General features: G+C 31.6%; 1 protein-coding gene across 5 annotated transcripts in view; it reads right to left on the bottom strand.

The window, feature by feature from the left end:
- Nucleotides 1-4,281: 4,281 nt before the first annotated feature.
- LOC108970135 (TBC1 domain family member 24) overlaps nucleotides 4,282-12,868 on the bottom strand; it is a 157,361-nt gene continuing 148,774 nt past the window's right edge. For 3 of the 5 annotated variants that reach the window (XM_018935295.1, XM_018935292.1, XM_018935291.1), the window contains 4 exons: nucleotides 11,244-11,273; nucleotides 5,827-5,985; nucleotides 5,547-5,767; nucleotides 4,282-5,474 (listed from right to left, as the gene is read on the bottom strand). In XM_018935295.1, the coding sequence (XP_018790840.1) occupies nucleotides 5,333-5,474; nucleotides 5,547-5,767; nucleotides 5,827-5,985; nucleotides 11,244-11,273 (552 nt within the window). In that variant the 3' untranslated portion in view covers nucleotides 4,282-5,332. The remainder of the gene's footprint in view (nucleotides 5,475-5,546; nucleotides 5,768-5,826; nucleotides 5,986-11,243; nucleotides 11,274-12,868) is intronic. The other 2 variants (XM_018935297.1, XM_018935296.1) reach the window with 1 other exon arrangement.

The raw sequence follows: 12,868 nt of genomic DNA, 5'->3' as shown, positions 1-12,868 counted from the left end.
GTTATTGTACAATACAAATATTAAAAATTTTTAATTTAATTTAATTAAGAAATAAAACATGGAAATTATTTTCTTTAAGTATATACTTAAATTAAAATTAAATACTGAAAATTAGTTCATAATTAAATATTTGAATTTTAAACCCAACATGTTGGATATGAAATTAGATTTGCAAACCTAAAATCTTTTAATTAACATAAATTTTTCAATTTTTGATAAAAAATTAAAATTTCAATTACAAAATGCGCAACACTGCGGTCAACTCTTTCAATTAAGCTTATATTTGAAAATTTCGAAATTATTTTCATATGACTTTAAATACAAACGTGTAAAATAGTATCAACTCAATAAAAAAAATTTTAGAACGCTTAAAAACAAGTATTGGTTTGTTGCTCAATGGAATGTCTTTTTCTTTAAGAGAATTCATATATTTTAGACGACCACTTCCATAAAAAATAAATTATTTTAATTATAGTTACTAAATAGTTAATTTATTTTTATTAAATTTAATGTACCACACAAGCACAATGTGTCAAAGACAAGCTTTTAACAGTCAATAATAAAGATCACTTTGCCATCATGCAGCTCTGTGCGCAATTAATGTGTCCCAAAGCCATTTTATCTATACAGGATTATTCAATATGTTCCAAAATTCACATCAGAAAACAACTTTTTGCTGCCTTCTTATTTAATATAATTTGCCACACAGCATTTAACGCGCAAAACAACTGAAAATACAGCCACATTTGTACTCATTGAAATTGAGGAATAAAAACTAATCGATTTTTGCACACAACACAAGATTTGACCTGATCAACTCGTGTAGCTTAATGAAGAATTTGCTAAAAGTTAGGATTCATCGCTTGTTTGCACTCTTTTTGTTTATTTTCAAATTTTGCTTCCATACTATGTCTGCAAGTCCACCGCTACCCAACTGCTTAAGCGGCAGCTCAGTCAGCACGCTTAATGCCACAATTGTATTGCAAATTGTATAACAAAATGAAAATGAAAAACATGAAATCGTCAAAAATTCTTGTGTACAATTTGTATTACACGCTTGTGTTTATATATTTATTTCGTAATAGTTTTGAATAATACATTTCAAGCGGCCACATTTGCGCCACATTAACTCCTAAAAAAATACAAATAACAATAAATACTATGCGTAAATCGTCTAGTCATATTTAGCTCTATTAGTAAGAAGAAGCTTAAGCAACGCTTCTTATTTTTTATTAACAACAGTTTATGTGCTGCAATTAATTCAATTTTATATTAATTAATTAAATTTTTAAATTAGCAATTAAATGTAATGAAATGAGATCAATTATGTATTATGTGCAATTATTTACAAAGCATATATGAAAAACTAAAACAAAAACATAAACAAAAAGTATGAGTAAAAAGTAACGGCTTCTAACTAATTCTCTAATTGAAAATCAATTACTTTTACAAAAACATGCCTGTTCTTGGCATTACAATACAAATTAACATTACAGCTTTATATATGTATGTATGTATAAATGTATATCAACTTTACAGAGCAATGCGGCGCAACTGTACTGACCATTACCATGCGAATTTTGGTGTTTTCTTAGCCATACACTTTACTTCTTCATTACTTCATTTATTATCTTTTGCGTTTTTGGGTATTTAGCTTTTTTTTTTTTTTGTTTTTTGCTGCCGTTTGGCTTGTGTTGGCTTTTGTTTATTCTGTTTTATTCCTCGTTTTATGCAACTGTATAAACACCTTTATGATTATATGTGTATACTATATACTATATATATACTTTTGTTTATATGTAGCTAATTGTTATAACTCTATAAAGTAAATCTCTTAAACACTTAGTAAACTAGCAAAAACATTTGTTTATACTTATCAATGCAGTATATTTTCTTTCTGCGTCTACTATGCTAATAATTAATGATTCTCGTTTGCTGTATTTAAAGTTAGTACGCGTTATTTGTTAGTTAGTGCAAGTTGTTTCGTAAATATGCATAAATAAATATTCATTATGTATATTGATGTTTAATTTTACAAGTTGTATAACATATATATAAAAATTTTTTTTTTTTTCGTTTTGCATTTCAGCTTTCATGCATATAAATGTATATACGCCATGGTGCTTATTATTTCGAAAGTTAATATTTTTTTGCAAACGCCCTGCGCAATCTCAGCTTCTAAACTTCTAAAGAAAAAAAAAAAGCTTCTAAAGAAAATAATACAATGTAAAAGTGCTTTATTTTCAATTTAAATCGTGTCTTAATCACTTTACTTCTCCCATATGTTTTACATGGCATTTCTTAATATTTTGCAATAAGTTTTTTAACTCCAAAACAAATAAACCTACAACTTTGAAACAGTCATATTCTCATACAAAATTTTCCGCGCTACAAAAAAGGCCTGAATAATTTTTTTCATAAAACTTTTCTTTTAGGAGTTATATGCTGGTTAAGTTATGCATCAAATTTATAGTAAATAGTACGCCATGTCGTATGAGCAACATAACAGGCATAAAACACTTGTATGGATGCTCAGTACATTTGAGGCATAACTTTAACGGCGTACAACTATTAAAGCAATGATTTTATGGAAAAACCAACCGGAGCGTTTTTGTAGAGCGGAAAATTTTATAATAGAATATCATATTCTCAAGGTTATAGTTTTATTGCTTAAGGCAAAATATTAAGAAATGTCATGCCATTTACGTAGGAAAAGTAATAATAATATTTATTTTATATTGTTTTTTCAAGACAAAATCCAAAACTTCAGCAGACGTTTGCAAAACAACAACAACTTGTGAAATAAAAAGTTACTATTACACACGCATATGCATTTGCATGTGCTGTTATAATTTGTTAGTGCGCTCGAAAAAATTGAGCAGTTCATCATAATTGAATGCGAGTTCATAAAAGTAATCAACATTGCAATCTTGTCACATTTTACAAGTAATCACAAGAACGAATGACATACATACGTAGGTAACTTAAAAAATAAAATAACGGAAATTCCTTTAACAACACAGTGAACATGTGATCTCAACCAATAACAATACAATTCTTCAGTTGCGGCTATACAATTCCTCCAATGTTTAAAAACGCTTGTATACAACAATAATAATTATAATAATAATAACAATAACTGTTGTGTTTGTAGTAATAGTGACGATAGCAATAATTATTATATAATGTAATAATGTTACATAATAATAATAAACTTAAGAGAGGGTTACAATAGCAGTTATAGCAAAATCAGTCGGACGTTTTTCATATCCTTCAATAAAATTGAGTGTTTTGTTTTTTTTTCCTAAATATATAAACATTTATGCATACATATCTAAGTTGAAATTTGTTAACGTTAGTTATGCTAACTAGGCGTAGAGAGTGCTCACTAAATTTCGTAAGAATTTCTACGGTTGAGCATCGCAAAACGTCGGTTTTGCTGTTTTCATAATTACTTTTTACAGAAAATTAATATTATATCACGCTGATTGTCAAACCTTGATATCGCTCAATGAAAAGCTGCCAGAAATAATGTGTTTCGAAGTAAAGCATATGCAGTTGAAACTAATTTTTGCCCTTTTACCAATTCAGCAAGGTAAGGACAGGGTTGCAAATAAGACATTAAAAACAATAATAATGAATTAAATTTTGAATTAACTTTTTTTATCTTAAAAATTTTAATAAAAAAATATTTTGAAATTAGTTGAATTTTTCTTTTTTTGTAAAAAAAAAAATAAAGGAATTAAAAATTTGAAAGTAATTTTTTTCCGGCTTCAAAGAAATATTATCAAAAACACGCGTAAAAATTGGGTTTAGAAACTTATTTATATTTTTTTTTCTTCCTTAATGATTTGGAAAAATTTTTGAAATTAAAATTGTAATTTGTCTGTTTTCATAATAGCAGTATTTATTTCTAATTTTTAATTCTTTTCAATCTCAAAATCGGAATTAAAAAATGAAAATGTATATATACTGTCTCTTATACACATCTAAATTATATTAATTTATAATCCAAAATATTTGAATTAAAAATTTGCAACCCTGCATTCACAAACAAATGTTAATTTTCAGCTGTTTGTAATTGTCATTTTTCAGCTGAAGCCGTTAATTTACGCATTGTTGTGTCACAACATATTTTTGCAATAAACTTTACTACAATCAGCTGAGCTTCACAAAATGTGTGCTAATTTCATTTGTCAAATGCAAGCTGTGCTTAGACAATTAGGCAGAACTACAACATGGTATATTTCACCCACCAAATGGCTTTGAAGCAATAAAAAACATTATTTGTTAACAAATTGGTAAAGCAAACAAGTTTTTGCCCAGAGGTGGCAACTTAAAAATTACTTATTTTCAAAATTAACGTCAACTGCAGAAGCACGTGTCTCACATTTTCATATTTTCTCGTACAAGCACAAGGCGCGCAATTAACTTTTTCAAACGAGTGCAATGTTTATGCGAATTTATTGTTTATGGTTTGTCAACGCCAAGCGCTACTCATTTCTTGTTTATTTATTTTTACTTTTTTATAAGAAAAGTATTTTACTGTTTGCATTGATTTCATTCACCGAGTATTTCTTTGTTTTGCTGCTTCGTTTTACAACAACATGTATTATATATTTGTATATCAGCTATTGTTACTACAGCTATATAGGTATATATATATATGTATATGTGTATTACTATTAATTTCTGTTTACTACTAACACTCATCAAATAGCGCGTTGGCAATCCAGCCACGAGAATTACTTGTTTAATGTATAAGTTATATGTATAGGTATATGTAATAATATATGTATACGTAAAATACTGCGCCTTGAACAACTCACTCTACCTATGCTGTTCCACAAAACAGCTGATTAGCATCAAGTAACTAATCAGCAACGCCATCATCATCGTCAGCATTATCCTCATCACGCAAAAGAAGACATTCTCGGCGGGCAATTTCGAATGAAATATTTTCGTTTTAGATTTAAAATTTTCACTGCATTGAATTGTAGGCGAATCGAGCTCACATCGTGCTTCGTGTTGCGCGCTTACAATATTTCGTTCTGTTTTCATGTCCCCCTGTTTGTTTTTTTTTTTTTTTTGCCAAACAACATTCAAGAAGACCCGATCAGCGGTCTCTCATTGCCTTTCAAAAACAAAATTACAAAAGAACATAGAGTAATCGCTTTATAACGCCTGGATTGAGTCATTGCGATCAGCAAATAATTTGCAACAAAAGTGGCACATACATTGCGGATTTGCGGCTAGGTGTGTACGATTATTTTTTGGTTCAGTGTCTGTGTGTGTGTGTTTGTTGCATATGTTTTGTACGTACATACACCACTTATATGCCATCAAAGCCGTACACTTCTAGTACACGTATTTCAAAATCACCGGAGGGACAGAGCGGCGGATTGTTGAAGGTCTTACAACTGTCTGTTTTGCCAAATCGTATGTTCTCGTCCATCCAAATGGCTTGGCCTTCACTGTAGGTCGAAAAGAGGTAACATTAACATTTAAAAGCAATATACATATATATTTATAAGTTATATAATTACCCGCCACCGATGGTTATCATTTTCGAATCGGCTGCCATGAAAAGTTCAGACGCATGTCCCAAATCCTTCTCATTCTCAATACCGACCCACGGGTACTTGGCGCGCTCCGGATAGAGTGAGAAGAGGAAGGTCTCGCCAGTGCCAAAGTAAGCCTGACGCTGGCCTTTGTCATCTTTGACATTGCGTTCGAACCAACGAGTTGAGCAGTAGGCGCCAAATACCTGCAAATAGTGTAGAAATTTAAGATTTTTCCTTTAATAAAAAACTAGTTATGTATTACCTCATTGTTGCACGTTTTGATCATCATGAGCGTGGGCTCGTGTTGCTCGACGCGCACATAGAAGGTGGTCAGCGAGCAACCGTGTTCCTCTGTGGTGTAAAGCAGTACCGGCTGATACATTGTTATCCTGACGGGCAGCCATGACCAGAGTGTAAAGAGCTGTTGATGAAAAACGCTTATTAGTCTTTTGTCTACAACGACTTGTTTAAATACTAAAAAAAAATTTATATATAAATAAATAAAAATGCAAAATAAAGCGTTTTAGCATTCTAAGTATTAATTGAAACAAATGAAATACACATACGCTCGCATACATATAAAACAATGCACAAACAACAAAGGTTATTAATGTAAAAATAATTAAACAAATTGGCGTATAATTCCTCTAATAATTTAAAGTAAGTGCGCCCTAAATGGAAATATGTATGTCATTCGGTTTTCAGAACTGTCATTGCTATTATTTATTGTTTATCATTAAAGCTTGTACTAATTTTTATACCCTACATAGGGTGTATCAAGTTTGTCGGGAAGTTTGGAACAACCAGAAAGAAATGTCGAAGATTCTATAAAATATATAACGGGTGATCCAAATAGTTAGTATTCGACCGCCGAACATACCACGTCCATGGTCACATTTGGAACGAAGAGCAACCTGAAAAGATTCAAGTGCTGCCATTTCATTTAGAAAAAACCGCGGTTATGTGGTTTGTGCACCGGTGGAATCATCGATCCACATTTTTTTAAAAATGATGCCTGAGAACGCAACCGTCAATGGCGACCATTATCGCATCATGATAACCGACTATTTAATGCCTGAAATTGAAGCTCGTGATCTCGGCGACATTTGGTTTCAACAAGACGGCCACACTTCCCGTACATCGCATCAATCAAAAGATTTATTGAGAAAACACTTCGATGAGCAGAAATAAATGCGAAAGAATGTTCTCTCAGAAGATAATAAACATTCCCCATTTAATTTGAAGTTTCTGTGTTTTTTTTTTTTTTCTTTAAGAAAAGTCGGGAACCTCGAAATCGATCCCCCTTTATAATTCCTTATCTTCTAGCATTTCAGGTAACTTTTTTTTAAAACTTACATAATGGCAAGTTAAGATTTAGTAAGAAAATCTTAAACTTATGGCATCGAAAACTCAACAACGCCGTGCAACTTTTAAGAGCAAGTAAACGAGGAAGTAAACACAGAAGGTATTTTAAAAAGCTCATACTACAGGAAGTACGTTAAGTTATTACTACTACTATTGGAACATATGAAGTCAACTCTATTACGGATCCTTTTTATAAAAATTATGCCTGTAAAGGTATGAAGACTAATCGATATTATATTATTTATGATAACAATTTACTTAATTTATCGATTTTACTTGATTCGTCAATATATATTTTTTATTGATATTAAGTCATTTATCGATATGAATACATTTATCGTTATTATTTTACTCAACATTTTAATTAATTTATCAAAATTTAGTTATTTATCGAAAAACTTCATTCATCGATATTTATTTATTTATCGATATAAATTTAGTTATCGATATTTATTTACCGATAACAAATAATTTATCGTTATGAATTCATTTAACGAATTTAAGTTATATAACGAAATTACGTTGTTCATCAATATTAATTTATTTATCGATGTGAACACATTTATCGATTATCGATTATTATCGACATCAATTTATTCTCCGATATAAATTTATTTACCGTTAATAATTTATTCATATGAATTCATATATTGATATGACTTTGTTCGTCGATATTAATTTATTAACCGATATGAATTAATTTATAGAAATTAATTTATAATTTCTTTAAGAAGAAAATTTATTAAATCTTTAAATTAACAACTATGAAAAAAGTTTTGAAAACTCGGTAGACATTGGAATGCTTTTAGATAAAATAATTATTTTCCCGATATCACGAATAAGTCGAAGATATTGAGGTCACAAGTGAGTTTGCATAACAAAAAATGGAACTACTTTACAGACCTTCTGAACGAATAAATGTGGTCATAAGCTTTGTACAAGCACCAACAAATCTAAACTAGTTTCAAAACATTTAAGCTGTTTCCAAGAACAAAAACGACAAAAAAAAGTTCCACAAAAAAAAACTCAAAAAGGGAGCTGGATCTCCAAAAGATAAACAATATTTACACATGTACATTTTAATTTTTTTTTTTTGTGAATTTCTTCCAAAGTTTATGGGCTTACATATGTGTATGGTATATACGAGTTTTACATGTATTTCTGCGGGACATTCTGCAAATTAAAGAGACTTGCTGTGGTCATCAATAGCTTTGTATTAACTCTCTTAAGCTGTTGATGTTTGTGTGATTTTTCTCTTGAATGTTTATTGCTTTAAGTTGGGTTTTGAAAGTACTGGTCCGTTAGAATCTGCTATTCTTATTGATTGTCCAGTGAGAATTTTATGGCATTCATTTGATTGGAAGTGAAGTTATTGCGAAGCGAAAATGAGCTTCGAACAAAGAGCCAGCATTAAACTTTGTTTTAAAATTGGTAAAACTTTTACTGAGACGCTTCAAGGGATAAAACAAGTTTATGCTGATGATTGCCCGTAGCAGAGTGCACAAGTGGTTTCAATGTTTTCAAAGTGGTCGTGAGCTCATCAACATGTGGGCCAAACAAAATCCGGGATCACCGGAAATTCCATCGAAACTGTGCGTGAGTTCATCAAAAATCAGCCGAAATTGTCAATGAAATTCATGGAAGTGGAATTGAACGTATCTAAAACATCGATTTATGCATTTTGACGGAACATTTTTGCTTACGAAGGGTGTGTGCACCGTTTGTTCCACACAAATCTGCCGACGACCAAAAATTGCTTAGAATCCAACATTCGAAGGACGATTATTTGCCAAAAATCACATTTTAACCATTAACCACTAACCGTATTCGCCTGATATGGCACCGTGCGACTTCTTCCTTTTCGGAAAAAATGCATTTGCCCATGAAAGGAAAGCGTTAGAGCTATTCAAAAGGCTTGTACCGGCATACTGGCAGTCATATCGGCCAACGAGCTAAAAAACTCGTACGACATGCTTTCGGACCGTGCAAAAAGCTGTATTGACTAACTTGACATTTTTTCTACTTCAGTGCTAACAATTTATCATAGTTATGTATAATGTATGTGTTTTCTAGAAAATTATACAATAATATACTTGTAAAACTATGATTACTGATACCAATTGAGAAAAACTTCGGCTAATCCGCTGGTTACCCTTTTTCTTTCAAGAAATCATGGAAACCAACCGCAGCTGATGGATAAGTCTTCAACACGACAATGTTCAAAAAGCATTCGGAGATCTTGACTCGGATAAATTCGTCTTTAACCGACTATCGAAAGCACGAATGTTCAATATGTACTTGCAAAACCCTTGCAATATTTAATATTGTGTTTTTTGGTATTATTTTTGGTATATTGTGATTTAAAAAAAGGAAATGCGGTTCACCAGATGGTGCTAGTGTGATTTGTGTTTGTATTGAATCTCGAATACTTAAAGTTTATTTTGTATGTTGTATGTTTACATTGCAAAACATTGTAAATTCAAATATATTCGTGCCAAAAAATTAAGTTACAAAGTCTTTCATTAATCAACAATGATCCACGCTATAAACAACCAGAACAAATATACAAAATATTTATTAAAAAAAAAAAACGGAAACAACACTAAGCAAAAGTGCAGTTCGATAACATTGAGATTATCCATGAAATAAGTGAGTTTAAAAATGCGTTCACTCTATTTTTTAACAAATATACATGTACTAGGTATATAAATCTGCAGTTTTTGTTAACACAAAAATCACACTTACATCTTCACCGGAGCAAACTAGACTCTTTAGATTGTGTATGGGGTAAACACCCATAGCGACTGCTCTGTGGCCAGGCGATTTTTCGCCCTATTGAGCGCAGGCAAATGAGTAATGGGTTTTATGAATTATAAATATTGGGTATATAACGGGTATAAAACGGGTATTCATAACGTAAATAAAGTACAAAGGAAGATATTTCAGAAAAAATTGCATAATAACAATAATTTTAATTTGGCGCGGTAGTTTGGGATTTTCAGTTTTAAGAAAAGCATAAAAGGGTTTTTCTCAAAAAAAAAAAACAAAAAAAAATCGTTATAAATAACAGGTACATAATGGATATATAACGGGTATATATAAGGTAAATAAAGTCAAAAACAAAAGAGATCATGACAAAAACACAAGAAGAAGTGTTTTAAAGTATGGATATATAAAGGTTATATAACAGGTATTTATAAGGTAAAAAAGTTCAAAGCAAAATATTTTAATATAAAATGGGATAATAATAAAAATTTTAATTTAGCGCGGTAGTTTAGGGTTCCCAGGTTCATGTAGCGCAAAAACGGTTTATGAAACAACATAAAAAATATTTTAAAAAATTGGAAATAAATTTTAACAATAAGATAATTAAAGAATATTATATTCCACGGGGCGCAGGGTATTATTCGTCAGCAGATTTAGGCGTTAGGCAGAGCAGGGACGAGAGAGAGAAATAAAATATTCACATTTTTATGGCAGCATTTCAAAAAGAGAAAAGAAGTTATAATTAAAAGTATTTCGTTACTCTTGCAATTGAGTTTAGATGAAATGTAAAATGTTTTTTTTTCTTTTTTTCCTTAACTAATTTTTCACAACAAATTTCAGCCAATCAAAGAAGTATAATATTGCACAAACAATTTTAGTAATAGACAACAAAACTTTAGTCCTTTCCTTGTTGCCAAATAACATGTGTGTGTGTTTACATAACTAACGCAATGAAAATAAAAAAAAACAAAAACCGAAAATAGATGAAAAGTCATGCCAGTTTCGTTTTTTGCAAGTTTAAAGGTGGAAAATGCATAAAAGCGAAAAGATAAAACAATTTTGAACCAAGTGCAAGCAAAGAGCGCCACTTCAGCAAGGAAGGCATGATATATAGAGACTTAGAGGTGATAGATAGGCAAGTGAAACGAGTTTTTTTATAAGAAAGCACGAAAGTGTTAGTAAATGGTAGCACAAAAACAAAAAAAAAAAACGACACACCCACACGTATGCATGTTTGTATGTACGCGCAGAAGCAGCACAAAAAATATACGTTAAACAAAAGATAATGCAACACCGACAAATCAACGCCCAAATTAAATCAAGACAGTAGACAAACTCAACGGCAACGCAAACGGAAACGGAAATCGACACAGTAACGCAAACTGAAAAGTGTAATTAAACGGAAAACTAGCATACAAGTAGTAGAACGAGCTTTGCATTTGCACTAGCAGCTGTTAAATTATATATATTAATTAGTTTTGTTTTTGCTTTTTGCATTTTGCTATATAATTCAAATATTGATAATAAATTATGCTGTGTGTCCCATACCAAATTGCGACAGGTCTCGGTGTACAATCGCTAAAATGTTGCAATGCACATTTCGGCAGTTCACCACGAGAGTTACGAGAGTTACATATGCGAAAAAGTAAACGAAATGAAAAAACAAGATAGAAATCAAATTAAATTCGTTACTTGTTGTGGCTCTGTTGTTGTTGTTGTGGTTTACTACAGTGTGTTTTCAATATTAAATATTAAATAGTTACTAAGCTAATTGTTAACACTAAAACTAAGCTGAGAGCAATTATGCGAATATATACACGCCGTGTTACAAAAATAACCGCACTTTTTGGATAAAGAAGTCACATACACAATCTCAAATGTATTAACGTTGAAAAATATTATTTCTTCTACAGTGGCCTACCCACTGTGGAGAGGGGCGTAATTTTGGGCGTCAAAACCACCCAAACTAACAAATCTCTTCCTTCCCTAAATGAGTGATTCAATTCCGACTACTTTACGAAGTAACATTAATATGAAACATATTTTGGAGAGAAGAAACTTTGGTTTCACCACTACTATTTAATATAGATATCATTAGACACAATACTATGATTGAAACGATCAACCACCGCAAGCATAAGTATTTTATGTATTCTTTATCGATATTTCTCAACAACTCATTTACCGAGGCTATTTGCTTGACTAATACATATATCGTCATTAACGGTTTTTCCTTTTATGTTTATTTTGAGTTTTGAAAATGGAGTAATGCCATGTGGTGATAGATCAGACGTAGTAGGTGGTTGATTGGTGAGAGAAATCCGTTTTTAAGCAAAATCTGTTAACTTTTCTGCTCTTTATTTAACTCATATGGAACAAAACGCATTCTAGTTTACCCAAATCTTCAGTTAACAAACCGACAAATAAATTCTGACCCGTATTTAAGCGCTCACCCGACATTCGGGTAGTAAAATTAAAATATAAACTAATGATTCACGGACTTTTTCCACAAATTCTGCTTACAAGCTTTTGGGCGACCTCGCCACCTTTTATCGTCATTTAAATTCTCACAAACATTTATAAGTGTAAACAACATCTTCAAATCTTCTAGAAGAGTGTAAAGCTGCTGGCATACGCCGAAGATAATGCTATCATTAGCCTCAGCAACCGCGCCGTTAGTTCTGCCTTCTCTCGCGACTTGGATCCCAAGTCACTTCATTCATAACTTTGAAGTCGTAGACAATTATGTCTATCTTGGAACCAGTATAAACACCAACAACAATGCATAGTAACTCATGCCAACAGGTGCTACTTTGGACTGAGTAGGCACTTGAAAAGTAAAGTCCTCTCTCGACAAAGTCCAGACCAAACTCTATAAGTCATTCATTATTCCCGTTTTGCTATATGGTGCAGAGTCAGGGGCGTTGACAACATATGATGAGTCGACGTTGCGAGTTTTCGAGAGAAAGGTTCTGCGGAAGATTTATGTTCCCTTGCAACTACGCTGCCTAGGTCATGTCGTTCGAATGGATGAAAATACTTCATCTCTGAGAGTGTTCGACGCATAAGACTTCAATGACCATACATGTTGTATTTTATATAGAGTGCGGTTATTTTTGGGACACACCGCGTATGCGTATATGTGCGAACAAAACTTGCCACATTAAAATATT

This window comes from Bactrocera latifrons, unplaced genomic scaffold (assembly GCF_001853355.1).
Source record: "Bactrocera latifrons isolate USDA-ARS-PBARC rearing strain unplaced genomic scaffold, ASM185335v1 scaffold_284, whole genome shotgun sequence".
In the NCBI taxonomy this organism is placed as follows: domain Eukaryota; kingdom Metazoa; phylum Arthropoda; class Insecta; order Diptera; family Tephritidae; genus Bactrocera; species Bactrocera latifrons.
This window is presented reverse-complemented; position numbering and strand designations above follow the sequence as displayed.